At 36.1% G+C, this 17,706-nt stretch overlaps 2 protein-coding genes across 9 annotated transcripts in view; both read left to right on the top strand.

The window, feature by feature from the left end:
* Positions 1-9,758, top strand: part of ganabb (glucosidase II alpha subunit b) — a 37,112-nt gene extending 27,354 nt beyond the window's left edge. For 2 of the 6 annotated variants that reach the window (XR_015507854.1, XR_015507855.1), the window contains exons 17-25: positions 3,120-3,363; positions 3,551-3,615; positions 3,815-3,891; positions 4,602-4,676; positions 4,760-4,873; positions 5,496-5,608; positions 5,711-5,811; positions 8,496-9,006; positions 9,339-9,758. Coding sequence is in view for 2 of the 6 variants with exons in the window: in XM_087282011.1 (XP_087138137.1) it covers positions 3,120-3,363; positions 3,551-3,615; positions 3,815-3,891; positions 4,602-4,676; positions 4,760-4,873; positions 5,496-5,608; positions 5,711-5,811; positions 8,496-8,620 (914 nt within the window). In the remaining 4 variants the exon portion in view is untranslated. Of the gene's footprint in view, positions 1-2,501; positions 3,017-3,119; positions 3,364-3,550; positions 3,616-3,814; positions 3,892-4,601; positions 4,677-4,759; positions 4,874-5,495; positions 5,609-5,710; positions 5,812-8,495 lie in introns of those variants that run through there. The other 4 variants (XM_087282011.1, XM_087282012.1, XR_015507856.1 and 1 more) reach the window with 3 other exon arrangements.
* Positions 9,759-11,528: 1,770 nt separating this feature from the next.
* Positions 11,529-17,706, top strand: part of si:ch211-114c17.1 — a 28,096-nt gene continuing 21,918 nt past the window's right edge. For all 3 annotated transcript variants that reach the window (XR_015507867.1, XR_015507866.1, XM_087282036.1), the window contains exons 1-4: positions 11,529-11,601; positions 12,525-12,751; positions 13,044-13,169; positions 14,796-14,914. Coding sequence is in view for 1 of the 3 variants with exons in the window: in XM_087282036.1 (XP_087138162.1) it covers positions 11,544-11,601; positions 12,525-12,751; positions 13,044-13,169; positions 14,796-14,914 (530 nt within the window). In the remaining 2 variants the exon portion in view is untranslated. The remainder of the gene's footprint in view (positions 11,602-12,524; positions 12,752-13,043; positions 13,170-14,795; positions 14,915-17,706) is intronic.

Raw genomic sequence — 17,706 nt, 5'->3', positions numbered from 1 at the left:
AATTATATTAAATAAACAAAATAAATGCAACATACATAAACATATACAGCCCCTTACAGTTTCTTATATGTTACCAATTACTGTAAAACTACACATGGCATACATTTAGGCCTTATTTGGGTTCAAAAACGACACACAGCTTATCGCCCAGTCAGTGCAAACCTCTCATCTGTCTTTAATCTTCACCAGCACATGTGACCTCTGTTAAAGAGTATTTCTGTCATTGCCAGGTCATAATAGTCCAAAAGGTGATGATAATCGTTAAACATGGCAGTTTGTTCTTGTTTTAGATTGCTAAAAGAATCATTTGCTTTTTTCTAGCTAATCCTTTGTTTTTTCGCTCATCACTCTCGCGTTTGTCTGTTTCTGAAAGGATCGGATGTCAGAAGCACTTCAGTAATCACGCAGACGTTATTATCATCAGCTCAAAAAGTTCGTTATTTCAAATATAGACGTGCGCCGAGCTCTCTGGAGAAAGTGAAGCCGCCCACACTTTTAGATGGCTTCGTAAAACAGAAACGGGACACGGTAGATTTTGTTTTTCTTGGCTTTTGGCCTGTTTCCACAGAGTGGTATGGTTTGGTACGCTCTTATGGCCGTTTCCACTGTCAAAAGCGTACCAAACCGTACCGTACCACTTTTTTGGCACCCTTTCAAAAGGGTACCAAACATAAGAAGGTGTACCAAAAGGCGGAGCGGAGCTAGACGCACAGTTGAGCGCTATTGGTTTACAGAGATACATCATTCACTTACGCAACAAGCCAGAATGAAAACAAAAAACCTGCCATGTTTAAAATGCACACACAGTCGAGAGATTACAGCAGAATTGTATATACATATAATAACGAGCCATGGTCGACCCGGGGTCCGTTCTTCGTACGTGGATTACTCAGTTAGCTGGATTTGGATATTGACGATTTGACATGATCCAGGATCGTTTCGTTCTTCAAAGCTGATCCGAGAGTTGTTGTCATAGCAACAGTTCTGCTAGGTCAAACCTGATCGGGAGCAGGTTCAATTCATATAAACAGGATTAGATCGGCTTAGTTCAAGCAAAAATAATACAGAAAGTATGAACCAAATTCTGATATTTTCTTACAGTAGTAGTTATATACACTTGGGAAAATGGTAAATATTTTTAACTATATATATATAAAGTTATATTTATTAATGAAATAAATATACATATTGATAAAACTTGTGCTATCTACACCCCTCGAAATGAAAGTACAAAGACTGCCACCTGGTGGTGTAAAGAGAAAACGTATTGATTTGAACTTTTTAGATCGCTTTAGTACAAATTGTGTATAATAGAAATGCACAATATGTGACTTTTTTTAAAGCAATAATACATTTATGCAGTCATAAACATGTTTTGACTGTTAATGCGCCAGTGATTTGATGCTTCACAAAAGTTTCACACGTCTTTTCCAATATCAAAATGCTTTTGTAAACAACCAGTTATTCTTTACACCGATTAAAAAAACCAGCTACTATAATAAAGAAAAACTTTTCTAAATGTAGAACTAAATACATTGATTTGCATTGAAATACATGATGAATACACTTGACGCATGAAAGTGTAAAGCCTGCAGCTCACAACAAATGTGGAAGGTTATTGCGCGTCATATTTAACAAGACGTTTACTGCTAATTTGATTTGACTTGATTTGACCCCCGGGCTCAAACAAACCTTGTCATTGTCTTGATAAACAGCCACAAAGCCATGGAGTAGAGCAGATTTACCCTTTGCCTCGTAGTTTTTTACGAGCCAGTCTGAAGCGCGAGCGTTTTCGCTTTCTTGCTTGCTTTTGCTTGACGCGCGTCAATATCTGAAATATCAAACTTCTTGAGCTAATGATAATAACGTGCGCTTGATTATTGACGTGTGCTTTTAAAACCCGATCCTGTCAGATACTGACAAACGCGAGAGTGAAGTGCGAAAAAACAAAGGAGAAGCCGGAGCACATTATTTCCTCAGCAAACGAGAACAAACTGCCTTGTTTTAATTTTTATCATCACCTTTTGGACTAATCTGAACTTAGAATGATGGAATGACTCTCTAACAGAGGCTACATGTGCTGAAGATTACAGACACAGATGAGAGGGTTTCACTGACTGTAGGCTATACTTTGTGTTGTTTTGAACCCTAAATAGGGACGAAATGTCTGCTGTGTGTACTTTTTCTGTAGTTGGTAACATATCGGAGACTGTAAGAGGCTGTATGTGCTCATATGTTGCATTTATTTGTTTTTTATATGATTGCAGTTGTTACAGTAGGCTATTTTGCACTGTCATTGATCTGCAGTTATAATCAAATCATGTTTATAGAAAGGTTAGTAATAAGCATTTATACACAAGTATTTATGTGTGTAAAGCGTCTGTTTTGTGAAGAGTGATTTTCATATGATATGTGAGCGACCCGTACAGCTTTATTTTAGACATTTCCTCGAGCTAGATTGATGAGACTGATACTCTGTCGTACACTACGCCCACCAAAAGGGTACCCTTGGTAGTGGAAACGCAAGCCTGATAAATGTGACCCGTACCGACCCGAACCATACCGTACTGTACCACTCAGTGGAAACGAGCCATTTGTAGCTGTTCATCAAGACAATGACAAGGCTTCTTTAAGCTCGAGTTGACCATGGCTCGTTGTTATATGCGGTTAGTATTACAATGTAATGTCTCGGCTGTGTATTTAAAAATGGCAGTTCCTTTGTTTTCATTCTCCTGCTTGTGAATGTGAGAGTGATGTTTTTCTGTAAACCAATAGCGTTCAGCTACACGTATAGTTCTGCCTTTTGGTACCCTGTTGCCATGCTACGTACCATTTGTAAAGGCTACCAAAAAAGTGGTTCAGTACAGTTCGCTTTTTGGTACCTTTTGACAGTAAAAACTGCCTTTAAGACACAAATCCCCAGTGCTTTTTTTTTGCACAGATGAACTGTTCACCACAAAACTAACAATGTGAGCTAACAAAATCAATATGTTTAGTTTTGATTTCATTTGTACTTAAAAAAAAAAAAAAAAGACGTTTCCATACTGTCTGCACTTTAAAAGTTGTGTTAACTAAATGTTGCAGTCATGTTAATTATTTCTCTCTCTTGTTTTACGCAGCTGATGTTGGTGGCTTTTTTAACAATCCCAGCACTGAGCTTCTGGTTCGCTGGTATCAGACTGGTGCGTATCAGCCGTTCTTCCGTGCTCATGCTCATCTGGACACCACACGCAGGGAGCCCTGGCTCTTTGGCCCAGAAAACACAGCACTCATCCGGGAAGCCATCCGCCAGCGTTACGCCCTCCTGCCCTACTGGTACCAGCTGATCTACCAAGCACACACCACCGGGATGCCAGTCATGAGGTGAGCAAGACCCCTATGAACACTTGTTTAGGATATTAAATAAAATGTATATGTATATATATATATATATATATATATATATATATATATATATATATATATATATATATATATATATATATATATATATATATATTGTTTGTGTAGTCATTAGTGGTACATCTTTTTCTTTTCTGTTTCGTCTCAGACCTCTCTGGGTTGATTATCCTAAGGAAACGGCAACTTTCACCATTGATGATGAATTCCTAATTGGTGAGATATGCTATCTTTTTTTTTTTTTTTTAGCTAAAGGTGTATAAGTCTGTAGCTCCTGTTTTTATAGTAATGCATGAATAATAACAGGGTTAAGAGCCAAGTATATTTAACCTTTGAATCACGCCTAGTATCAGTCAACAAGTAAATCATTATAATGCGTTCCCTAATAAAGTCTGTTTGTGTTGCTGATGTTCAGGAAGGGATCTGTTGGTTCATCCGGTCACTGAGGAAGGGTCTCGTGGAGTCACAGCTTATCTGCCTGGAGCCGGAGAGGTAAAATGTCCACTTAAAGACGCGATGAAATAAATAAAATTGCAGTCTGGTCCACATGCAAATGTCAATTTTTAATAAAAAGCTATTTAGAAATAATATATTTCTTTCAATTATACCATCTACTGCCATATAGCAATTCATGGTTTACTGATGCAGAAAATAATTTTATTCTATATATATAATTTTTATTCTATGCTTTATGTAGCTTTTTTTTGGTGTAAGAAATAAGGCGTATAAATAAATTGCAGTATTATTATTATTATTATTATTATTATTATTATTATTATTATTATTATTTTAGAATTAGAATTAAAATGAGGTTGATTCACCAAATCAGCGTGCGTACATATGTATAAGAAGACAGAAGGACATTTAAATGAGTGGAAAATAAAGTAAACAATAAAAATCATGAAGTTATATGCATCTAGAGGGTTTATATGCAAGTAAAACGATCTTTTCTTAACTGTACAAATAAGAAATAAATATATATTAAAATATTTACTATTAAGTGGCTTTATTGGTTACAGTAAGGGTCCTGTATGTTCATGACCTGTATGTTTATTATTATTTATAAATCTTACTATCTACTGTATGTAAAGTGTGTTTATGAAAGGATTAACCATCATTATGTCCATCTCAAAACTGTAATTATGACCAATGTTAAAATGAATGAACTGACTGATGCATTGTTTTTTTCTTCTCATTTCCAGGTTTGGTATGACGTCCACACCTTTCAGAAACACAATGGTGCCCAGAATCTCTACATCCCAGTCACTCTTAGCTCTGTAAGAGCTTTACCTTGTTTTTGTTTTCTTAATATATATGTTTCAGTTTTATATTTATTAAAATCATCTTTGTATGTATTTAGATCCCAGTTTTCCAGCGTGGCGGCTCCATCATTCCTAGGAAGGACCGAATTCGCCGCTCATCAGCCTGCATGGAAAATGACCCCTACACCTTATATGTGGCTCTTAGTCCTAAGGTAAAGTGCTTGATCTTTCTGTTGATTACCATATTTTCTTGACTATAATTCATTTGTTTTTATTATCTACAGTGTGCTCCAACTTATATTCAGCATAATTTAATTTAATACAATTAAAAGTGTAGTTCACCCCCAAAAATGCAAGTTTAATGTCTGGTTAAACTAATATAAAAATTTGCATGATGAATTGAGTGTAATCTTGCTACTATATACCATATTATTACTTTGGTAACACTTTACAAAAAGGTTGTATTAGTTAATGCATTTACTAACATGAACAAACAATGAACAGTACATTTACTACAGTTTTTGCTCATGTTAACGTTACTTAATGAAAAGACAGTTGTTCATGTTAACTCGCACTGCTAATTTTAATAAGCATGAATTTGGGTATTAGTGAATGTTGAACTGTGATTAACAAATGCTGTTCAAGTATTGTTCATAATTAGTTCATGTTAGTAAATACATTATGCATCTTTATTTTGTTTTGTCTGCTATTTTTGTTATTAAAATGATTATTAAAACTAATATTTAACAGTAACTGTTATTGGTGTGAACAGGCCTTTATAGTCATGAAAATGAACTCGTTTATCTCATTTACCCTCTCTTTCTCTCACTCTAGAAATTTGCTGAAGGCGAGCTCTACATTGATGATGGTCATAGTTTTAACTATGATACCAAGTCAGAATTTATTCACCGGAAACTCACTTTTGCCAATAATTCTCTCACTTCACGGTATTTACATTAATCTGTCATTTTCAAAACATATTTTTTAAATCAGTCCATTATTTACTGTAAGCAGCTTTGACTCAGAAATCATGTCCTTCCTCATTACAGTAACCTGTGCCCAGACTGCAAGTTCTCAACTTCGTCATGGGTTGAGAAAGTTGTCATTTTGGGTGCCAGCAAGCCCAGAAAGGTTCTTCTTAAAGTGGATGGTAAGAACTTGTAATTAGCAGAATGACTTAAACTGTAGAAAAATACAAAATAAAATAATAACCAACATTAAAAAAATACTAAAGTAATTTATAGTAAACACTATAGTGTTTTTGAACCGTACTGTAATAGAGTACTTGAATTTATCTGTTGTGGTGATTTTAGAGTTTCTATGGTAACATAACTATAGTAATATAAACAAACTACCCAATTTTATAATTTTCTACAATTATAGGGTGTATTATTCAAAAATGCACCGCAGTTTACTGTAGTAAAAACTAAAATACTACCGTTTATACAGTTCACTACTTTTAATACTACAATTTGCAGCACCTTTCATTTAAAAGACTCAAACATGCTTTAATATATAAAGTATAATAAATTTTACTACGGTGTGTAGTATTTATTTTATCTGTGAAAATTAAATCAGTCACAAAAGCAGATCATGTCCTAATAGAAAATTACCAGAACAATTTCTGCAAAAATTGATCCTTTACAAATAATTTGTCTTGATTTAATTAACAAATGAGATTTTATTTATTTATTTTTCTTTCTTTCTCTTCTGTTTTTCTTTATTTCTTTTTCATTCTTTCTTTCTATTCGAAACGACAAATAAACTTACAAAAAATACACACACAAAAAAATACACACTGTACACAGAGAAAATGTACTGCTAATTTTCTGCTGGGTCAGTTGGCGTTTCTGTGTGGAGTTTGCATGTTCTTTCCATGTTTGTGTGGGTTTCCACCAGGTGCTTTGGTTTCCCCCACAAGTCCAAAGACGTGGTACAGGTGAATTAAGTGTAAGGGTAAGCTAAATTGTGTGTAGTGTATGAGTGTGAATGAGTGTGTACGGATGTTTCCCAGTGATGGGTTGCAGCTGAAAGGGCACCTGCTGCGTAAAACATATGCTGGATAAGTTGGTGATTCATTCCGCTGTGGCAGATTAATAAAAGGACTAAGCTGAAAAGAAAATGGATGAATGAATTAATGGTTCAAAAACACTATAAATTACTGTAGTATTTATTCCAGATGATAAAATAAAATGTCAAAAAGCGGATAATATCTAATATTCTGGCTGCTAAAAATAAGCCTTTATATATAATTTGTCTTGATGTTAACAAATGGGATTTTATTTTATTTATTTTTCTTTTATTCTTTCTTTTATTATATAATTTCTTTTATAAAAATTGCTTATAAATCTTTCTTTCTTTTGCTCATTTATATATATATATATATATATATATATATATATATATATTTTTTTTTTTAATATATAATTTAACTTAATTGATCTGATCAACTTTCTTTCATTATATAATTTCTTTTTTTTTTTTATAAATTAATTGATTTCTTTTTAATTCTTAAAGTTGCTGTATGTAAGTTTTTGATTTTTCTAAAGCATAAAAATACCATAATATGTTTGCAGATAATTAAAAAAAAGAATTTAATGAAAGTTCTTGTTTATCTGAAAAACAATGCTGAGGTCAGATATTCTGCTTTGAAAATGTGCGTTACTGTAAGTTTAGCCAATTATATTTCCCTTGCCCTGGTGGAAAACTATATTTCATTCATTCAGTCATGAAGGCTCTCAAAGTGTGCCTCCATGACCAAACCGCGACCTCCTGTGGACAGTAGCAGACTGCGAAATGAGACGCAGATTCAGAGTTCCACATGAGGTTATTAATTAGCAAAGAATATAAATATTACAAATGTAAACTTTAGGTGAGCAGGTTACACTGTAACCCCGTGAACGAACAACACGCTACATGACAAGATTTGCAGTGATAAGGCTGTATTGGGCTGTTTGCAGCAGACAGAACACGACAGAAATGTAAATACAGCCATTCAGAAGCACAGAATATGCACTCACTCACAAAATATTAAGGTTTATAATTAAATTAATACATATTAAGCCTCTTTACCATTATTAAATGTAGATGCGGAATCACTGATATGTTGGTTTTGAGTCACATCTCTGAAGTTCAATTTCACACTTTATTTTTAAGATCTGAGGTGAACTATCTGCTGGTGCGTTCAGTATATGGCAATAAATGTCATGTAAAATGGCATTTAAACTCACATTGCTAGCATTTAACACTGAATAACGCACATGAGGTCTTCCTGAGAAGATCATTGTCAGTTTTCTGTTGTTCAGCTGCAAGATACAGAAGCCGTTTCTAATATATTAATTTGAGGTGTTGGTTAGGACAAAAACTGCTTTTAATATGAAAATATTCCTTCTGTCGTGTGCCGATGCTTTTATATAGAACCCAGTTTAAATCATCCTTTAGGCTTGCTCGTTAGATTCACTCCTGTTGGTCCTCAATCTGGCAACCTGCACTTGTTTGTTTTCATCCAGGAATGCAATACCTAGTTCAACCACTGGGTGTCAAACTTACTGCACCTTTAATTCTAATTGATTTCTTTTATTATATTATTTCTTTTTTAATAATTCAACTTAATCGATCTTATAAACTTTCTTTATATATTTATACATTTATAATTTTTTTAATACTTTCTATTTGAAACAACAAAAAACATACAAAATTATGTTTTATATAATATGTACACATGCAAAATATGTACTGGTCATTTTCTGCCTGGACATTATCAGTTTATTTATATTATTACAGTTTATTTGAGGTGATATTGCCTGCTAATCTTCCACACGCTTTCTCAAACAGGAAAAGAAACACCTGTGGAGTTTGAGTTTGACGCCTCCATGTCGGTGCTGACCCTCCGCAAACCTGGGATAAACGCAGGCATGGACTGGACAATCCTGCTTCAGTCACAGCGAAATGATCTATAAAACAAAATCACCCTCCAAAAAAACTAAACAATCAAAAGTTTCACTCTTAATTCATAAACACATCCAGCACTTACAAAACCTTCATGACAACTCAGAAGCAGGCTAGAGGTGCGACGGGTCAGAGAGATTTTTGGCAGGGTCAGACAGTAAATGCTTTATTTTTTAATGTAGTAACCTCATTCACAAGTCAAGAGTTTGTGTTTTTAATGTCATGTGGTGATGAAGTAGTGATTAACCGAATAATGCATTGGATTTAAATCATTTCAGGATGGCAAATGAGACCAATGTTAATAATGAACAAGGACGCATCAGGATCAGAAAGCTTTGTTTGTTGTTAGTTATGTCATTTTAAAAGCTCTAGAAATGGAGACATTTGCACTTCAGGGGTTTTAGAAACCACTAATGAGCTTTATTGCTTATGGTGGCCTAGTTAGTTCATTTGACGGGGGGTCTTGGGTTTGGATTTTGCTTTACTGGGGAATTCGCCTGTTAAATCTGTGATTTTCAACTTTGATTTTTACCTCTCTTTTTTTCTTTTCTAGAGCAATGTTTTCCAATTCTGTTCCTGGAGGCACACTAACAGTACATATTTTAGATGTGTCCCTTATCTGAGCCATTCATTTGAGGTTATAGAGTTACTTCTGATGTTCTCATGAGTTGATTGTGGTGTGTTTAATTAGGGAGAGGTTGAAAATGTGTACTGTTGGTGTGCCTTCAGGAACATGGTTGGGAAACAGCACTTACATTTGTTGGGTTTAGGGTGGGTTGGGTGTTGTATGTTTAGAAACGGCAAAGCAGAACGAAACAGGCAGGCATTTAGAAGTATTTGAGCCTAATCTACTGTAATGGGGAAGTTAATGTTAATGCCATCCACTGTTAATTTGATATCTTGTCAGAATGACTGAAGTAAATGTGTGTTTAAGGCAAGGCCTCTGATGAAGAACATTCCTGCTTGATCATCATCGTTTATCATCAAATGCTTCGTATTGCTGATTTTCCAACTTGTTTCATTCATTTTTTTTTTTGTTTGAGTGTGACCCTGAAAGCTCTGAAACGCTCAAGTAAATGTAACGTCTTTGGCTTTTGAGGAATGGGAGTTCAAATGGGATGGAAATAAAGATTAAGTGTACATTCCTGACAGCTTTTGTTTGTTTTTGCTCATATCTTTGGCAGAGTATTCACTTATGGATCATTTATTTTCATTTTTCCTTCGGTCCTTAATTTATCAGGCGTCCACACAGTGGAATGAACTGCCAACTTATCCAGCTTAGGTTTTACACCTGTACACTCCTGCATTCACATATACCACCAACCCTGTTCCTGGAGAGCCTTCCTGCAGAATTCAGTCCCAACCCTGATCAAACACACCTGTTGATAGTACCTAAAGCAGCACTTGATAATTACAAACAGGTGTGCTTGGTCAGGGTTGCAACAGAAATCTGCAGGAAGGCTCTCCAGGAACAGGGTTGGTGACCCCTGACATACACTATGGCCAATTTTAGTTCATTCAATTCACCTGTACCACATGTGTTTGGACTGTGGGGGAAACTGAAGCACCTGGAGGAAACCCACACCAACACAACATGAAATCTCCACACAGAAATGCCAACGGTCCAAGCGCGACTTTCTTGCTGTGAGGTGAGCGTGCTAACCACTGCGCCACCATGCTGCACATACTTATGGATAGTTACATTTTAATTTTACCTGTCTTACTTATACCATTATGGGATGGTTGCGAATTCCTTCCCCTTTAATGATCTGTCACACTTATTTTAGCCTAGAATCGAAAATGGCTTTCCCAAACCTTTAGTGTTGCAAATTTTCAATGCTAAGCAAAACGATGGATGGATGGATGGATAGATATATAGATAGATAGATAAAAACAGTTGATATATAGATGGATGGATGCATAGATAGATGGATGGATGGATGGATGGATAGATTAAAACGAAAGTGGATGGAAAGAAAGAATAATGACAGACAGACCTATCCCAATAGTTAGCTATTTACTAACCATCGATAGATGGATGAATGGAGACAGTAACTTACGGGTGATGTTATATTTTAATTTTGCTAGTCATACTTTGTGGTATGCTGTTATATGATGGTTACTAATTCCTAACCCTTTAATGGCATGACTTAAATTGCTGAAAATTTTATAGATGACAGGCAGAAAGAATGGATGGATGGATGGATATGTTTATTTGTAGAGAAGGCACATTGTTTTTAAAAGTGCTTGGAGACCCTCAAAATACACCATTATTTGACCTTTTTTATAAATATTGTAAATAAATATATACAGTGTAATATACAAAGTGTAAATAAATATGCACATTTTATTTTGTATTTTTTAAAATGACACACACACACACACACACACACACACACACACACACACATATATATATATATATATATATATATATATATATATATATATATATATATATGAAAGAAGGTAAAAAAGTGCTTAGAGATCCTGTGTATTATTATTATTATTGTTATTATTTTAATAACGATATAAATTGTTTAAAAAGATTAGGGAAGAAAACGTGATTTTGGACCCAGATATATTGATATTAACAGGTGTGTAATGTCTTAGTTAATTGATTTATTATTATATTAATGTAAAAAATATATTTTAAATAATAATTGAATTTGTTTAGAAATAAACGGTTTTGGACTGTTTTGTGCAATCATCACTCAAAGCACAATACATTTAATTAATTTAAATATACGTCCTTATAAGATTAATCGTATATTCAATGTGGTTCGTGTGTATTTTATATTTCAATCCAGTTGTAAGACTACATTTAGTTTCATCTTTCTAGGTCGGTCAACAATGAACTTCCTGTCAAAACCAAAACCAAAACGAAAGCTTAGGTGTCGCACTTTATACACGTCATTTGTTTTGTGGGCAGTAATGGCGGCGGAAGGCGCAGAGGAACTGAGTAACAACAGAGATCTTGCAAACTGTCCAGGTTTTTCTTTAAAACAGATCTTTTAAAACACTAATTTTGTATGCATGTGTGAATGCTTTGTCGTATTAACATCTTAAACGCTTTTGTGCATTTGTTGGTACAGAGGCGCGTCTTGTACACTAGCTACCTAACAAACCAGTGATTTGTTGATTCGAAATTGAATATTTTGATCCTCTATGTGATGTTTGACACGGTAATCTTTGTAATATTATAAGTAAAATTTTTATCTAAATATATCCTTTATTTGGGAAAAACTTCCGTCCCCAACACAGTATTCAGAGTGACAGTTAATTAACATTTATCACTAACGTTACACTTTCCCAGTTCATTTGTTTTAATATTACGAATTGCGTACGTTTTTTCATTTGTTTAAATGCTAATTATTCATATTAATTCAATATGCAGTTTTATTTCCCCACGTTTCTAATTTCACATTTCTGACTTATTTTTTCATATTATAGTTAAAGATATCAGGATATTACCTATTTTTTATATTTGCAAGTAAGAAAAACTGTTGTTTTTTGGGGGAATAAATAACCAGGAAAAACATATGTTTAAAAAAAAAAAAAAAAAAAATATATATATATATATATATATATATATATATATATATATATATATATATATAGTCTTTTATATATATTTTAGTCTTTCATAATACAAATGTAAATAAAACAGTAAAGGTTGTTTATGTAATTGCTGCGGTTTTCTTTACATTATACTGAAAAAACACTTTATGACAAGTCAAAAAACCCCAAATCTCAATTAAGTTTCAAGAAGCATCTGTAAACTGCTTTGCCTGCCTGCATTATCGCTTCTTAAAATGTGTAATATTTCTCAAGTTTACTAGTATGAGTCCCTTTCATATTTTTTTGAGACAATAAATGAACTGAGGGGTATTTAGTGTAATGCATGTGTTTCAGTGGCAGAACATGATGAGCCTGAAGATGCAGACCTTCCCAAACCTGATAATGAGGAGAGCAGAGGACAAGATGGAGGAGATCCAGGCATCCCAACGGCGTCCATCACTACAGAGGAGGAGGAAGAGGGAGAAATGCCTGCAGACTTCGAAAGACTTTGGAAAATTACCAGTGACAATCCTCAAAATTTCAACAGCTGGACTGACCTTCTGCAGTACTGCGAACAAGAGGTACATGTGTGTTGTTTTTGAGGTGGCACCAAAATAATAGTTTTATTTTTGTTGCTGTTCTTTTAGCTCAGCATTATTTATATGTAGAATGACACACGTGACATTGCACTTGGTTTTTTCTTACTGAAGTCACAACACAGCATTTTGTTTAAGCCGAAGCACTTGCATTGACTGATTAAACCATATGACATGATTGGCAGTCATGAAAAATACGAACAAAAATACACACAAATAAAATTGAGAGCATATTCATAAACGTTCAACAGTTTTTTTTGTATTTGTTTGACTGCAGGGCCACATGAGAGCTTCCCGTCAAGCCCTGAATGCGTTTCTGCTGAGGTATCCTCTGTGTTACGGTTACTGGAAAAAGTTTGCAGATCTTGAGAGACGAGCTGGACATAATGAGAAAGCTGAAGAGGTCAGAACATGCATAGCCAAAACAATAGAAAAAAAATGCTGATTTAGTTAGTCAATTTCACAGTTAATTACTAAGAAATGGCAAGTAGGATATTATTACTTTAAAATGTAATGTTTAATTCAACTTTAAAAATAAAATGAATATTTAAAGGGCCATGACCCCCCTCGTTTCAGCTGGTTGTTTTCACATCTCTACTTCGGAAAAAGTCAGAAAAGTGGGCGTGTCCAGCTTTGTTTAGGGGGGAGTGTCGGAGGAAGAAAAGAGGGATGTTGTGGGAGTGTCTATTTGGCCGCGCTGACTTCAGAGTCAAAACACACACACACACACACAGGGGACAAAGTGACTGTGTTTACATGGACATCTGTAGTCGAATTATTTGCCAAATTATTAAATGGGGGACTTTAACTGCAGTTTGGCACTTTCATTCAGGGAATTCATTCATGTCCCTTGCGACAAACGAGATATTTGATTCGAGGAACTGCTCTTAGCGTGTATTTTTCATGCAGTGTTTGATACCGCACGGCGAATGAGAGAAAAAAACCCTCCGCATTTCCCGAAAACTTAGATGCACACGGCAGGTAGCGTCAGAAAGCCGCGTGTGTTATTCCGGTCACAAAATGCGGTGAAAAATCATACACGAGGTTAAAGTTTGGTTGTGGTGCTAAAATGTTTACACTCCGTGCAATAGTTAACTTAGTTCGATACGAACAAACTGAATAAACAAAAACCGCTGGTCGCTCACTTACCAAATCTGTAGAGACAGGACAATCACCAGCAACTAGAGCCGCGTCTTTATTAAGAGGAGACTAAAGCGAATCCGGATCTCAGCGTTTGCAGATGAGAACAGCTCTCAGGTAAACAATGTTCCTCCTTAGACACGTAAGTTATTGTTGTCGAGCGTCGCATACACTGTTAATCCACACGTCATCCAGATGAGCTCTCACAGAGAGAAAATGAAAACAAAACTTAACGGCAGCAAACTATAAAAGCAACACTTCACGCTTGTTTTGCCAACACAACGTGGCGTCTCTGTCGTCTAAACACTGTGACAGTAATGAATATTAATGAAGTTGCACAATAGAGCGCGCTGATTGGTTTGAATCAAGCCTTACTCATGCATTAATGCATCACACTGTAAGACGTAAGAAGACACACTCTGGCACAGACGCCCAGTCTGCACGCTGAAATACACACTATTATGTCATGACCGTGACGCAGCTTCAAAAATTTGTTTCAAACCAGAAGTACGAATTTGCTTGAAATAACGCAAAAACAACCAATTTACACTTTTTAGTGAAACATAGGTGTCCTAATAGTGTTTTTAGCAGTGTGGGACACATATACGACTGTCAACAGCTCAGAAAATGTGTTTTGGTGTTTCGTGACCCTTTAAACATTAGTCCGTAGTTTTAAGTGTGACCGTAGTTCACAAAACCAGTCATCAAAATCAATTTAGGAAAGCTGGGATTTATACATCATCTGAAAGTTGGATGAATAGGCTTTTCTTAAATGTATGGTTGGTTAGGATAGGCCAGTTGGGGATTAAATCATTTAATATGCAGTTTTTTTTCCATATGTAAAACACATATGCAGAATAATGAAAGCTTTGTTTGGTTGCTGTGACAGGTGTGTGAACAAGGTTTGAAGTCAATCCCTCTCAGTGTTGATCTCTGGATCCATTACATCAACCTGCTGCTGGGAACACTCAACATGAACCTGCCTGAATCAACACGGCGCATCCGCAGGTACTGCTGACCAAACTATGCTGTCCTGGTACACTTTTTTTCACTTGCAAAAGGATTAACTGTGTTATGAAGCCTAATAGAATCCCGGAAGAACGATTCGCTAAAAGATGTTATGAAAGCAAAAAATCTGCCTGTGTGGGTTTGTTAAACTATAACGTACGTACTTTTTGACTATAGTACTCTGATGAGTACTTTGAATTCAGACAAACAGTTGAAGTCAGAATTATTAGCCCACCTGTATATATATTTTTTCCCTAATTTCTGATTAACGGAAAGAAGATTTCTTTTCAACACATTTCTAAACATAATAGTTTTAGGCTCAATCCCAATTCTATTTTTGTACCCCTTCCCATACCCCTTGGCCCATGAAACAGAATGTGAAAGGGCTTCCCCTTAGCCCAGGGGTGTCCACACTCGGTCCTGGAGGGCCAGTGTCCTAGAGAGTTTAGCTCCAACCCTAATCAAACACACTTGAACCAACTAATCAAGCTCTTACTAGGTATACTACAAGATCTCTAGGCAGGTGTGTTGAAGCAAGTTGGAGCTAAAGTCAGCAGGACACTAGCCTTCCAGCACCGACTTGGGACACCCCTGCTTTAGTCCTACGCCTTCAAATAAAGAGAATTGGGACATGCCTAAGGGGAAGGGCTAAGGGCCAGAATTGGGATTGGGCCTGAATAACTCATTTCTAATAATTTATTTATTTTATCTTTGCCATGATGACAGCACATAATATTTTACTAGATATTTTTCAATATCCTAGTATTTAGCTTAAAGTGACATTTAAAGGCTGAACTAGGCAAGTTAAGGTAATTAGGCAAGTCATTGTATAACAATAATTTATACTGTAGTACAGGGGTCACCAATCTCGGTCCTGGAGGGCCGGTGTCCCTGCAGGGTTTAGCTCCAACTTGCCTCAACCCACCCTTATGTTTCAAGTATACCTAGTATGACCTTGATTAGCTTGTTCAGGTGTGTTTGATTAGGGTTGGAGCTAAAATCTGCAGGACACCGGCCCTCCAGGAACAAGTTTGGTGACCACTGCTGTAGACCATCAAAAAATATTGCTTAAAGGGCCATGACACCCCCCACTTTCGGTCAAAGTCTACTTCAGAATTTTTTCAAAAGATGCATGATTAATGGGCGTGGAGCTCCGCGAGCGTCGGGCAGGAGTGGGCGTGGCCAGAAGGGGAGAACGTGAGCGGACAACTATTGTTGTCAGTTAGCTCATAAAATGAGACAAACCGTGAGGAGACGCATGAGTTTATAGTTTACAAAGTCAAAATGCAAGGAAATGAACAGTGATTTAATGCCCTGCTACATTTGTTATTCGTAATTTCATATACACATAACCACAATTTATATCATTATAAAGATAAGTGTGTTCATGTAAACCCTATAAATGAGGACTTCTCCCTCAATCCCCGTATCCAGCAGACTCAGTGCAGCAGGTCTCCTGCCCTGTCTATTTTAACCGTTAGCCCTGCTGGTAATCTGGAGGATTTAGGCAAACACAGCAGCACAGTGATGTGTCTGAATGTGAACGAACTCCTGATAAAAGACAGCGTCCGCCATTCTCTAATTCTCGTGCTGCTCTCCCGACAAAAATGCTAGCAGCACTGTTACGTTCCCTTCAACTCTGTCTAGGGGGACACGGGTACGCAACAGAATGTTAATGGAGTTTTGTGTGTGTGTGTCAGCACTGAGGTCCTATGAGACGCTTCTCAAAGGACTAAACAAAAGAAATAATACAACCTGAATGAAGATTAATAATATATATTAAAGGATTAATGGAGGGTTCCAAAAAAAACTTCAAAAGGGGGTTCAAGCCAAAACAACAAACAAAAATTCTCTAACTGAGAGAAAGGGAAGAACTAAATAATCTATAAAAGAAAAGAAAAATACATAAAAAATACTCTCACTCCCTTACTGACATAAACAGGAGAAAACTGTTACAAAAAGGAAAACGGCACCCCCTCTCTCTACTAACCCAATCCCTGATTAACAAAGAGTAAAGAGTGTTTAACAAATTAGTATTGAAAACATAAACTTACAATCAAAAAGAGGTCGAAACAAAGGCTGTATGAGGTGGTCAACAGAATCAACAGAACTTAAACAAATTAAAGCTCCTAATCAACAAATAATGCTTAAAGGATTAAACAAAGCACATTTTTAAAGTCTCACAAAAAGAGCCTCCACACACACACAAAAACACACTGTTCCATTGGAGACAAGCTGCTTAAATGCCCACGACTTTACTCGTCCTCCAATCACTGAATGGGTCATTAGTGGCAGCAGGTGACGTTCATCAGCTATTAGGGTGTAGCAGAGAAAGAGAGAGAAAAAAACAAAACAGAAACAAATACGTCCTGGGACGTAACAGCACACACACAGCTATATCGTATGATCGGCCCTGACAAGATCGCGGGGGAAAACATGCAACAAACCCCGTGGATCATGGAAACAAACGCATATGGGCCTTCATGAACGGCTAAATACTGTGTGCCGTGGGTCCGTGTCTCACAGCTCGGGCTTGACACTGGCAGGTCTGGCAGGTCTCATGAATAATTAAGCAGCCGGCTCTTCTCATAGGATAAGAAAACTCCGATAGGAATAATTATGAGAAACCGACGCGTCATCATTGCACTTGCGGTACTTCGCTACGGCGCCGATTTTGGTCCGCACCAAAAATCATTTTAAACCTGGAAGCTGAAATTAGCTGACAAAAGCTCAAAATTATCCAGTTTTCCCCCATAATTAAAGCTGACAGGTGCTAACATTGTCTTAACTGA

The sequence above is a fragment of the Danio rerio genome, chromosome 14 (assembly GCF_052040795.2).
Source record: "Danio rerio strain M-AB ecotype USA chromosome 14, GRCz13ab, whole genome shotgun sequence".
Lineage (NCBI taxonomy): Eukaryota > Metazoa > Chordata > Actinopteri > Cypriniformes > Danionidae > Danio > Danio rerio.
This window is presented reverse-complemented; position numbering and strand designations above follow the sequence as displayed.